The following is a 12,688-nucleotide window of genomic DNA, read 5'->3' as shown; positions in this document are numbered from 1 at the left end:
GCTTTGGGCTGGAAGGAGTCTTAAAGATCCAACCCCCCTGCCATGGGCAGGGACACCTTCCACTAGCCCAGGTTGCTCAAGGCTTCATCCAGTTTGGCCTTGAACACCTCCGGGGAGGAGTCAGCCACAACCTCCCTGGGCAACCTGTTCCAGCATCTCACCACCCTCAATGGAAAGAACTTCTTTCTCATCTGAAATAACCCAAATCAAGAACACAGCAAGAGCAGCAGCACTGGTAGCACCATCCTTACATTGTTAGGTAAATTAAAAGCAAAGGAAAATGCCCGATATTTGAGCCACACCAAGTGTTGTTAATTTAAACTGATGAGAACACCCCACCCAGCCCCACCACCCCCAAACTTTGTTGTTCAGCTGTGGTGGTAAAGCCATCAAGATTTAAGATCTGAGAGGTCTAGCTGAGGTGTTTCTCCCAAAGAAAAGAACATTCCTTTCAACTGAAGGCTAACATCTCTCATTGCTTCCAATTCCTCACTCCTGTGCTCATGTAACCCCAGGTGGGTCACTTCTGTGGGCCCCACCAGGAGCTTCTCCCCTTATTTACTCTGTGATTCCTTCCTGGAGTTGTGGCAGTCAGCAGGCACCTGAGGAGTCCTCCCCTCCCCAGGCTAGATACCTGGCTTTGTTAAGATGGAAATTGTTTTCCTCACCTGTTTTCTTTTTCTTTGTGTTCCTGAAACCCTATCTCTACAAACACTTGGCAAAGAGGGGAGGAAGGTGGAGATGCTCTCTCACTATTGCAGAATCAAAGAACTGTTTTGGTTGGAAAAGGCCTTTAAGATCACCATTCTCTACCAAGGCTGGTGTTAAACTATGTCCACATCTCTGCCTCTTTGAAACATATCCAGGGATAGGGATTCAACCACATCCTTGGGCAGCCTGCTCCAGGGCTTGACAATCCTTTCAGTGAAGAAATTTCTTCTAACGTCCAAATTAAACCTGCCCTGGTGCAACTTGAGGCCATTTCCTCTTGTCCTGTCAGTTGCTACTTGGGAAAAGAGACCAACCCCCACCTCACTTCAACCTCCTTTCAGGGAGCAATGAGGTCTCCCCTCAGCCTCCTTTTCTCCAGGTTAAACACCCCCATTCCCTCAGCTGCTCCTCACTAGCCCTGCTCTCCAGACCCTTCACCAGCTTTGTTGGCCTTCTCTGGACCTGCTCCAGCCCTTCAATGTCCTCCTTGGAGTGAGGGTATGGTAACGGAATGATGTTTGCATTGGTGACACAGCAAATATTTCTGAGCACTTCCCAGGAGCAGCAGGAAGCAAGCACAAGAGAATAGAGGATTAGTTCAGTAATTAGGAACACTAATAGGAGACTACCAGAGGAGGCTTCCTGCTCTTCTCCCTCTGGCTCTTAATTTCCCTACACCACAGGGATGCCAACGGATGGCAAAGGGACAAAAAGTAAACCCACCATGATAACTTTTCCTTGCTTGTGCATCCCTTCCCAGCTGTCACCCTCAAAGCAGTTTCCAGGATCCAGCAGCACAGGCTCCATTTAGCTGCTGAGCACAACAAGGTGCAGGGCTCCTATGCTGCCCGAGGTGCTTCTTGGCACCTCAGCAAGGCTGGAACCCACCAGTCACAGACCCCAACCACAACCCACACCCAGCTGCAGTCCCCTCAGGAGCAAGGGCCTGGCCCCATGCCAAAAAATGAAGGGAAAGTGGGGATTGGCATCATCCCCTGGCATTTTTGGAGCAGCCTGTGTTTGTATATTTAAGGGCACCTTAAATCACAGCCCAAAGTCAAACACGTCACTGCAACTTCCATTTTCTTCTGACAGCAATAACAAGCAGCTACATTGCTTGGATGCTTTGCAGCACTTGGTTTATGTTCTGAGTTCCTTGCCCTGGCTTTAGGGTTGCTTTATTTTGTTAACTCTCCTGTTATTTGTATTTCTGTTCCTAGTCAGTTCCACTTTGATATAACATTCTTTCCTCTCTGTGCCTGGCCCTGCTGCAACTTGCCTTGGCTCTCCTTTTTCACTGATATTTTTAAGTCCCCATAAAGACATTTCTGTCCATCATAAGTTTCACAAACTCTCCCCATCCTGTGTATGGCTGCACCTAAGTGAATTCCCAATTCTGCTGCCTCCTCATCCTCAGGTTTTTTATTTGTGTGGTTGGTTTTGTCTCCAGCCCCTTCCCTGCTCCAAAAGATGAGGTGTTCAGTGGATCTTAAGTTCTTGCTGGATAATAGAAAGAAATTATCTATTAGAAAGAAATTATTTACAATTAGGGTGGTGAGACGCTGGAACAGGTTGTCCAGGGAGGTTGTGGATGCTCCCTCCCTGGAGGTGTTCAAGGCCAGGTTGGTTGAGGCCTTAAGCAACCTGGGCTAGTGGCAGGTGTCCCTGCTCATGGCAGGGGTGTTTGAAACAAGGTCCCTTCCAGCCCAAACCATTCTACGATTCTTTTCCAAGCAGGCGAATCTATGAAAGCAGCCTTTAAATCCCCCTCCGTGGGCATCTGAAGATGTTTCTCTGCGAGACAAGGCTTCAAAGGGTTAAGGTGGGGGAGGTCCTCAGACAGCCCATTCTTCAGTCTCAATGACCCAGAGCTTTTGCCTTTTCAGACGTAGTTAAGCAAATAAAGCCAACAGAGGATATGCAAATGCCTTTTCCGAAAGGAAACACAGCCCGGAATTGTTGTTGGCAGGTCAGAGCATCACACCACCCTCAGCAGCCTCTCAGCTGCCGGGATTTGCCTGCCCGGGGAGAAGCAGCCGGCACAAAACCCACCCTTTGCAGGCAGAACAAAACCAGGGCTGGGGCATTGCATAGGCAGAGGGAGAAGAGGTCACTGAGGATATCTCCAGATGGTCTCCAAAACCTCAGCGGGGTCGGGCTCCCTTGTTCTGGGTGAGACCCATAGCCCCTGCCCACAGGCCCGAGGGATATCAGCGGTTGGTGCCGCTTGCCTGAACTTTGACGAGGAGGCTGCTCACAAGCTGCTCTCAGCTGGGCTGCTCAGAGAAGTTGAAACATTTTGTGGAAGAGACCAGAATATTAAAATCAACCGGAATTAAGTCATCTGGGCTCGGGGAGAATCGCATGAATTGTAGAATCATCACAGAGTGCCTTGAGTTGGAAGGGACCTTTAAGATAAACTAGTTCCAACCCCCCCCTGCCGTAGGCAGGGTCACCTCCCACTGGACCAGGATGCTCAAAGCCTTGTCCAGCCTGAGGCAGCCACCACGTCTCTGAGCAACCTGTTCTAAAGCTGAACTGTCTTGTACATACAAAGGAAAAATACATTTAACATCTCAAGAAGGTTACTAACGTATTTGTCTTTTTACCCCCACCGTTGGAAATGGCCTGGAAACAAGCTCTAATTCCACCCCCCACCCCCTCCCCCCCTTTCATACCTAAATATCCTGCAGAAACCTGCAGAGTAGATGTTTAAATCTGCATAATTCACATCTCCTGCAGTTCCAGGGTGAGTTTGGCTTGGATCACCTCCATTTAAATCAACTGCAGAATGATTTACTCCCTCTCTAGATACTTTTTCAAAGAAGGGGGGGGGGGGGGGAAGTTACATTAAATCAGCTCAACAATCTCAGTGCATGCTCTTCTGCTGCCCAGCTCATACTTGCCCTTGGAGGAAAATCCAGAGGTATCCCAGCTTAGCAAACTCCTTGGTGCTTTTCCTGGCTGTGGCTTCTCAGCTGGTGCCACCTAGCAGTAACTGGCGCACCCCAGTGAGCACAGCATGTTCATGATGTTCCTTGAGCTGATTTGGGGGGGTTGGTGGCCCTGGAAAATAGCTGCTTGCTGCTCTGGAGGCAAAGAGGATGTGGCTCTGACCCTTGTGCAGACACACTTGCATGTCCTTCCCAAGGAGGCTGTTCCTGAACCTGCATCTCTCCCCAGGCTCCATCACTAGCCTGTAAGAGCCCAGGGGCTGCTCTAGCTTGTGCATGGGGACAACACAACCTCAGTCTCTTGATGGCTGGTGGGAAAAATAAAGGTAATCTTAGCCCTTCCTCTCCTTTGCCTCAGTTTCTTGGTGGCTACTGTGAGAAGGAGAGGTCACCTTAGCCCTTGCTGCTCTTTGCCTCAGTTTCTCGATAGCTGATGGGAGAAGGAAAGGACATCCTAGCCCTTGCTCTTCTCCACCATGAACAGACACAGTGGCTTGGCTTGCCTAGCCTCCTCCTTCCTACCATCACCAAAACCTTCAGCAGCAAGGTCAGTGAAGGCAGCCTTGGAGTGTGACAGCTAGTGAATAGACCTCCGTGGGTAACCACCTCAGCCACCGAGCTGAAAGGACTCTTCTCTGCTGTTGTTTTTCTGAATCACAAGCCAGAACCCAGGAGGTTCCTTCTGAACAAGAGGAGAAAATTCTTTGGTGTGAGAGTGCTGGAGCCTTGGAGCAGGCTGCACAGAGAGGTGGTGGAGTTGCCTTCTCTGGAGAGATTCCAAACTCACCTGGACATTGTGACCCTGGGCAAGCGGCTGTGGGTGCTCTGCTTTATCAGGGGGCTTGAACTGGATGACCTCCAGAGGTCCCTTCCAACTCTCACCATTCCAATCGGACCGGAACCCCTGTTCCCTGGGCCAAGTGGCATGAGACTCTCTGGAGCCACTTGACCTGCCCAAGGCCAACCCAGCCACCACTGAGTTTGCAGGATTGTTTCACAGTGATGAAGTGGAAACTGCTGCCTGCAGCTTGCATGCGGTGCACGCTGAGATTGTATCTACACCACAGCAGCCACACCGCTGAGCGAATGGAAAGCTGAGGCACAGCCTTGCGACGCCAGAGCTCACAGGGCTAAATATAAAGCCTGTTCCTCCCCTGGCTGGGAGTTTCCTAACCAGGTGGTGATTTCCACCGAGCCATACCTTCTTGTACCCTGACAAGTGACACTCTCTTCCTGTGGTGCAAAAAAAAAAATGACTTGGACAAAGCGGTTGGATTTCTTCTCCTTCCACCTTGCGGAGTGGTCTGCCACACATCACAGAAGACAGGAAAGGGCCTTGTGTGGCTAACCAAGGAGCTCCAGGGACAAAAAGAGCAATATTTGGGTTCTGTGGGACAATCAGTGCAGGGTTGTGCCATTACCTCAGCCCACAGCAAGCAGGAGGTGCATTTGTCACCATACTTTTCTGAAGTATCTGCTACAAGCCATGGCTACATCACTGCTTCTAAAAGCTCAAGCAGTGAGTAAAGAGTGGGTGAAGCAAGGCTGCAGCACGGAGCTTAGGAACCAAACCTGAGCCTGCCAGGATGGCTTAGGGGATGAACTGTTCTTGTGGGTTTTGAAACTCTTCCCTGACTGAAGAATCAGCTCAGTGTCTTACCCTACCTCAACACCAGACACCATGTTTACCACAGCAGAACAGGAAAATATTTGACCATGTGGCCAGCAGGTCAAGAGAGGTTCTCCTCCTCCTCTATTCTGCCCTGTTGTTGGAGGACTGGGCTGTCCAGTTCAAGAGAGACAGGGAATTACTGGAGAGAGTTCAGGGGGGGCTGCAAAGATGCTGAGGGGCCTGGAGCATCTCTGTGAGGAGGAAAGGCTGAGAGCCCTGGGGATGTTGAGCCTGGAGAAGAGCAGCCCCAGAGGGGATCTGATCAATGCTCAGCAAGAGCTAAAGGGTGGGGGCCAAGAGGATGGAGCCAGACTCTTCTCAGTGGTGCCCAGTCACAGGACAAGAGGCAATGGTCACAAACTGGAACTCAGGAAGTTCCATTTGAACAGGAGGAGAACCTTCTTTGCTGTGAGGGTCCTGGAGTAGGCTGCCCAGAGAGCTTGTGGAGTCTCCTTCTCTGGAGAGATTCCAGACCCACCTGAGCAAGCTTCTCTGTGTGACCCTGCCATGGCATGGAAGTTGGACTGGATGATCTCCAGAGATCCCTTCCAACCCCTACCATGCTGGGATTTATGATTTTATCTAGTCACAGAGCACAAGGAAGAAGCAGAATCAGACAAAGCCTCCAGCTCCTTCCTGCAGCCTCCGGTCACCTTGAAGGCTCCATGACAATGTTTACAGCAGGAGGAAGATTTGACACAGTATCTGACTTGTCACCAGTAAGCACTGCTAGCCCTCCACAGCAATCCATCTGAGCCCAGCCAGACGCTACCCCTGCCATGCTGTATGGGATCAGCTCCAAGTTCCTCAGACTCTCTGGGAAATGCTTTGCAAAGACTCTCACTCAGCAGCTCTGGGAAGAAAAGCCCTGGAGAGGCAGGAGTGGCTTACAGCAAACTAAGGAATGCAGAGAAAGGAGCAGGAGGGCTCCTGCTGGGGTTCCATGGGTTGTACAGATGTATTTTGAGACTGTTTATCCCAATTTTCAAGCCATGTGCTCTCCAGCACACCTTACTCCACTGATTCGTAGGCTATCTGGGTTCACAAGCTAAGTCCCCCTCTTCAGAGGGACAGGAGGAGAGAAGCTGAAACAGTTTGGACACTGGTCCCTTCTCCAGAGGGGACAAGGAGCTGCAGTCATGGAACAGTGCAGATGACCCTCCTCAGAACTGCCAGTGCTCCTGGCACCTGCTTCTGGACCTGCATGGTCCCCAGTGCCAAGGACCTGCAGGGCTTTGGCTGCACAAGGTAGTGCAAGAGCCAGAAATAGCAGTGATGGAAGAAACTCATTACTTGTATTGATCCATCACTAAAGAACACATGCAGAGCACTTAAAAATAAGGCCATTATTAATAGATGTTCTTCTCCACCGTTCATTTCTGGTCAGAAAGAGGGTGATTAAGTCAATCATGTTGTTTGGGGGCTGCATGGAGAAATAACCTAGCAATGCCAAGAAAAAGAAAACAAAACCATGGAAAAAGAGCTGCCCTGGATGCTTGAGCATCCCTCAGGAGGCAATACCTGTGTCATGTTACCTACCATCACTCCTCCAACCTGGCTCAGCCTTGCTTCTGGTTAGGCCACAAGTTACTCAGGTGCTAGTTGCAACTCTGCAGTGATAAAGAGGGAAGGTACTGCTGTTTCAGGAGGTTGGAGTGGGATGGGAGTTTGCCTCTTCTCCCTAGTATCAGGTGACAGAAAGAGAACAAATTGTGCCAGGGGAGGTTTAAGTTGGGTATCAGGAACAATTTCTTTACTTGAAGTGTGGTCAGGCTTGGAACAGGCTGCTGGGAAAGTAGAGTCCCCATCCCTGGAGGCGTTCAAGAAGTGTGTGGACATGGCACTAGGGGACATGGTTTGGTGGCCACTGTGGTGTTGGGTTGATGGTTGGACTGGATGATCTTTACAGGTCTTTTCCAACCAAAACACTTCCATGAGCCTCCCCAAGAGCTCTCAGAAATGCAACGACAAGGAGAGGTTGACAGCCTCTGGTGCTCTGCAGTGTTTGGTGACGTCAAAACTCCAATTATACTCTTACTGGTGTAATGTTGTGTTTCTTTGTTCCTGGCTTGCTCCCAAGTCAGCTTTCCTCTTTCTCTGGGTATTCAGTTAATTCAGTTTACCATCTGTCTTCAGAGCTTCTCTCCTTTTTTCATTGCTTGAATGTATTTGTAATAGCCATAGGAGCACGGAGACAAGAATAGGATCAAGCCTCCAGATGAATCCAGAGCAGCAGAGAAATGGCTCTGCACTGTCCTTCCCCAAAAGCAAGCAAGGGAACCTAAATACAGTCACTCTTTCCTTTGGATGGCATCTAGCAGCTGTTCAAATGGAGCAGTAATTGAGGGCTGAACACTAAAAGCAGCTAAGTATCCCCCAAATAGCCCAGGTTTGCCACTTGTGCAGCAGCTGGGCTGAGCAGCCTGGAGCATCTGCTCTCTTCCACACACAAAGCACAACAGGAAACATTTCTTCTCCAAAGAGCTGAATCTGGGGCATCGACAAGGACTCCTGTGCCACAGCACAAGAGCCAGGTTCAGAAGTGGGGCTGTAGAAGTCTGTGGCAACACCAGGTGAACCTCTTGTTTCCTTTGCAAACACACATTGAGAAGTATCAGGAGATGCACTGGTTCCAAAAGGGACGCTGTCATGGCCCTTCTTGTGCCTCCATTCACGAGAGTAGGCACCTGCTGGGGCTTCCAACAGCTGCCAGGAGAGCAAACCCTCCCCTTCCTCACGGTATGGCAGGACAACAGGGTGGAGGAGCAGCAGAGGGTTGCAGTCATATGAAATGAGGAAGGAAGAGAAGATCAGGAATCTTGGGATTTCCTACCTTCACTGAAGGGGAGAAGAGCAAAGGGTAAACTCTACCCTCATGCTGCTTCAAGCAAAGCAGCCCAGTGTGCACATTCCCAGGGGGATTTGTTGGGTTTATTTCACTGAGCCACTCTGTGCAACCTTCAGGCCATCCAAGTCTGCACATTAGGAAGTAGTTAGCTTTGTCCTTCTCTGACTTCTACCATTGTTCTGTTGAGGTGAGCATGGCAGACCCTTTCTCAATGAGTCAAAGCCTTGCAATGATGCCAGAAATTAATTCAAAAGAAAGAAGAGTGCTGCACAAGGTTGTAACCATGGAATGGTTTTGCTTGAAAGAGACCTTTAAGATCAAAGCCAACCACTAGCCCAGCACTGCCAGGTCACCAAGAAACCTCAGCACCACCACATCCTTGAAACCCTTCCAGGGATAGGGACTCCACCACTGCCCTGGGCAGACTCTTCCAGGGCTTGACAACCCTTTGGGGGAAGAAATTGTTCCTCACATCCAACCTAAACCTCCTCTGAGTCAACTTGAGGCCATTTCCTCTTGTCCTATCACTTATTCCTTGTGAGAAGAGACTGACCCCAAAACGACTCCAATCTCCTTTCAGGGAGTTGTAGAGCACCAGAGGTTCTCAACTCATCCTTCACTTCTCTAGGCTGAACAGCCCCAGACCTCTCAGCCACTCCTCACCAGCCCTGTTTTCCAGACCCTTCACCAGCTTCCTTTCTCTTTTCTGGACATGCTCCAGCACCTCAATGTCCTTCTTGGAGCATGGTGCAGACTCACCAGTGCCCAGTAGAAGGGGAAAAAAATTAAAATCACTGTCTTGGTCCTGCTGGTGACAACTATTAGACAAGGAGCCTCTGGCTCACTGAATAAGCACAGCTACTGTGACTCCTTTCCAGCACAGAGTAGTCTCTGATGGGGTAGAGCAACCAGAAACTCCAGACCACACATGAAAGCAATCCCAAGCACACAGTTGAGCAAGTGCCACACTGCCAGGTGAGACAGAGCCCTCACCTCTATGGTGGCATCCATCTTCTGCAGTTGAGTGGTGGCCTTGGCAGTGTTAGTTCTATGGTTGGACTCAATCTTAAAGTCATATGAAACCGAAATGGTTCCATGACCCATGCTGATGTATCTTTCAGCTGCTGAGAATGGAATGCAAATGAAATAACAGCAAAGCTGTCTTCCAAAGACACTACCCTGTAGGTGAAAACCCTGGGCTAAAGTCATGTCCACACCAAAACTGAGCATGGCATGAGGGGAAGCCACACACACACACACACTTTGGGATACCTGGATACAAAGGGGGATGTTTGGCTGCAGCAGAGTAAACACCACGTTGGGAGGCACACGGATCAACCCCCTCTGGGTGGACATGGAAAACTCAGAGCAGCAGCTCACACATGAGACTCTCTCTCCCAGTGGGCCCAAGTCTCCTTCCCTTGCCATAAACAAGTCTCCTGCATCCAGTTATGTAGCTCAGAGAGGTCCCTGGAGCCCCAGGGCCCAAAGGACTGTGACAAACACCTGCCTGCAGCCTCTGAGCCAAGTCCTGCTTCCTGATTTGCCATAAAAATCCCTCTGGGACACATTTGCACTGTGTGAGCTTTACCACAGTTGCAAAGCAGCTGATCCAAGCAGCTCTAAGCCCACTGCCAATTCTCAGGGACAATACTCAGGCCAGAAATACTGGGGTCCTATTTTTTTTCCTCCAATGTGAAACATCCCTTTTCATGATCAAAAGAAGGATGTGGACATGAGTGTGGCTAATGATGTTTCCCATTCTTGGCTCTCCCCCACCATGAGCATTCACCTGATGATGCAAAGGTCATAGAATTCTTTTGGTTGGAAAAGACCTCTAAGACCATTGAATCTGACCATCAGCCCACCACCACAGCCATTAAACCATGTCCCCAAGTGCCATGGCCACAAGCTTCTTGAACACCTCCAGGAATGGTGACTCCACCACCTCCCTGGGCAGCCTGTTCCAGTGCCTGACCACTCTTGTAGCAACAAAATTGCTCCTAATATCCAACCTCAACCTCCCCAGCACAATTTCAGGCCATTTCCTCTCATTCTATCACCTGACACTAGAGAAAAGAAACTGACCCCACCTGTCTCCAACCTCCTCTCAGGGAGTTGTAGAGAGCAATGAGGTCTCCCCTCAGCCTCCTCTTCTCCAGGCTGAACAACCCCAGTTCCCTCAACTGCTCCTCACCAGACCTGTTCTCCAGACCCTTCACCAGCTTAAAAGATGCTGTTTTTAAAAGTCATATTCCTTTTGTAGTTCTTCCCCTCAGAATTTCAGCTGCCATGGGGAGAGCTGTTTGAGGGATCAAGGGGGTGCAGCATCAAACCAGCCTTACCTTTCTCAGGACAGAAGATCCAAAAGATTTAGTCTTAAATAATTGCAGCAGGCCGTTTTGGGCTGAACTATTCAATAGCTTTTGAGGAACCTCTGGTTTCAGGCTTAGCCACGATTTTCTAACCCAGCCTTTCAGTTTCTTTTGAAGAACCTCCTGTTTCAGGCTTAGCCATAATTTTCTAGCCCAGACACTTCAAATCTTTGCTGCCTCCCCACAAAACAATGGGATCCACACTCATCCCCATGTCGGGCAGCTCCAGTTCATGAGCACACACAGATCACAGAATAATTGTCAGGGTCGGAAGGGACCTCACCGATCATGTAGTTCCATCCCCCCTGCCATGGACAGGGACACCTTCCACTAGCTCAGGCTGCCCAGCACAATACCCGGTGTCACCCATCCCGGGCCCTGAGACATTAGCCAAGGATGGGCCAAATGATTGCAGGGGGAGGCTGATTCGGGAGGAATTATGTAAGCCGCTTTCAGCTGAGCTGGCTGCACGGCTCTGCGCTCGCATCCCATTGTGCCGGCTCCAGTCGCATGCACCACTACATCCCGGCTTCATCTTTGCCATCACAAGCGCGCTCCCGCCTGCCCTTTCCCTTCGGAAAAAACCTCTCAAATGTCCTCTACCCTGGAAGGAGGGATACGAGGCGAGGAGCAAAAAGCAGGTCCTAAAGCGAGTGATGCAAAGGGGCAGCAGATAGCGAGTTCACCCCACTTCCCCCACCCCGCACGCTGCGGGAGGAAGGAAGGAGCTGAGAAGCAACAGAATGAAGGATGGAGGGCACCAAATCCCACCCGCTGAGGTTTTTTTGGGGGTCACTCACCCAGCAGCAGCCAGCCGGAGCCTGCGGAGCCCAGGAGCGGGGCGAGCATCCCTGCGGCACGGCCCGCTCCCTGCAGCCGCGCACTGCGGCGCGCTCTCGGCCAGCTCCCTGCGCGCTCCCGACCCGCCGCGCCCCCCCTCTCAAGCACGGGGCGGTATTTTGAACAGCCCTCCCACTCTCCCCATCCCTCGGAGCCTTCCAGCTTCGTCTAAAAAGGGGTGATGCTGGTGGCTGGTGATGACGGGAGGAGAGTGGGAGCATCCCTTCAGCCCTGGCACGACCAGGAGCATCGGTGGGAGGAGGGAGGGAGGGAAATTGGACAAACTTCAAAATAATGGCTGTTATTGTCACCTTTGGCCAATAAAAATCACTGCTGGATGGTGACCTGCACAGGAATGGTCTGAAAAACTGCCCAGGGGATGTTGAAGCACCTACAGCTCCATCAGCAGAGCCTGAAAGACAGGCCAGTAGTGCTCCACCAATGCACCCACAGCCCCCTCAAATACATGCCTTAGAAGGAGACAAAGTGCAACACTAAATAGATGGAATAGCAGATTTGTGTTCTTAGCAGTTCCATCTCTCCCTGAGCAAGCTGATTGTAGGAAAATTAATCTCCAGGCTCCACTGTATGAGAAGGGCTTTGCAGAAAAAGGCTTTAAAAGGGCTGCACCAGTAGTGAGCTCACATCTTGCATCCCTCCAGCAATCACATGTCAGGGGAATAAACAGGGCAGGAGTAGCAAAAGGCAGAAGACAAACTGCCTTTTCATCCAGCCCTTGGAGTGACTAACATGGCAGATGGGCAAAGGTGATAGAACTTGCTCAAAAGGGGGACATGCAGCTGCTCAACTCTTTGTAACATGGAGCAAGGCACACCAAAAAAATTTCCCTGTCTGCACCAGGAATCAGAACTCGCTCAGGTTTGGGTGCAGCTGGTCAGGGCACAAATTTCCCTTTTGGTTTGTTTAGAGGTGAAAAAAAAAAAAAATGCTGTAAAGGAAATTCCATTTGATGGCAAGCATCCTTTTTTCACTGTGTGGTTTCATTCTGATTCACTGTGAAAAGGACTTTAAATATTTTACTGTCAATAGATGGCCAGCAGCTGACATCACTTCTTTTACTGTCATCACTGCCCACACCTGAAAGTGGTTAGAAAATGGCCATGTCCACTCCAGTCAAGGGGCTGTGGGCCTTCCAAGATCTGTGGTCTCAAAGCAGAAAGCCCTCATCAAGCGTGCTAACAAGCAGGCTAGGAACCAAGGACAACTCCCCCTGGTTCTTCAGACTACAGTTCTCACAGGAAAAGCCTCCCCAGCAATTGTGGCTTCA

General features: G+C 50.4%; 1 protein-coding gene across 3 annotated transcripts in view; it reads right to left on the bottom strand.

Annotated features, from left to right (window-relative positions):
• Positions 1 to 11,466, bottom strand: part of ACSL6 (acyl-CoA synthetase long chain family member 6) — a 64,482-nt gene extending 53,016 nt beyond the window's left edge. For all 3 annotated transcript variants that reach the window (XM_054168571.1, XM_054168572.1, XM_009896899.2), the window contains exon 1: positions 11,361 to 11,466. In XM_054168571.1, coding sequence (XP_054024546.1) covers positions 11,361 to 11,409 — 49 coding nt within the window. In that variant the 5' untranslated portion in view covers positions 11,410 to 11,466. The remainder of the gene's footprint in view (positions 1 to 11,360) is intronic.
• Between the last annotated feature and the right edge of the window lie 1,222 nt (positions 11,467 to 12,688).

The sequence above is a fragment of the Dryobates pubescens genome, chromosome 16 (genome assembly GCF_014839835.1).
Source record: "Dryobates pubescens isolate bDryPub1 chromosome 16, bDryPub1.pri, whole genome shotgun sequence".
NCBI lineage: Eukaryota > Metazoa > Chordata > Aves > Piciformes > Picidae > Dryobates > Dryobates pubescens.
This window is presented reverse-complemented; position numbering and strand designations above follow the sequence as displayed.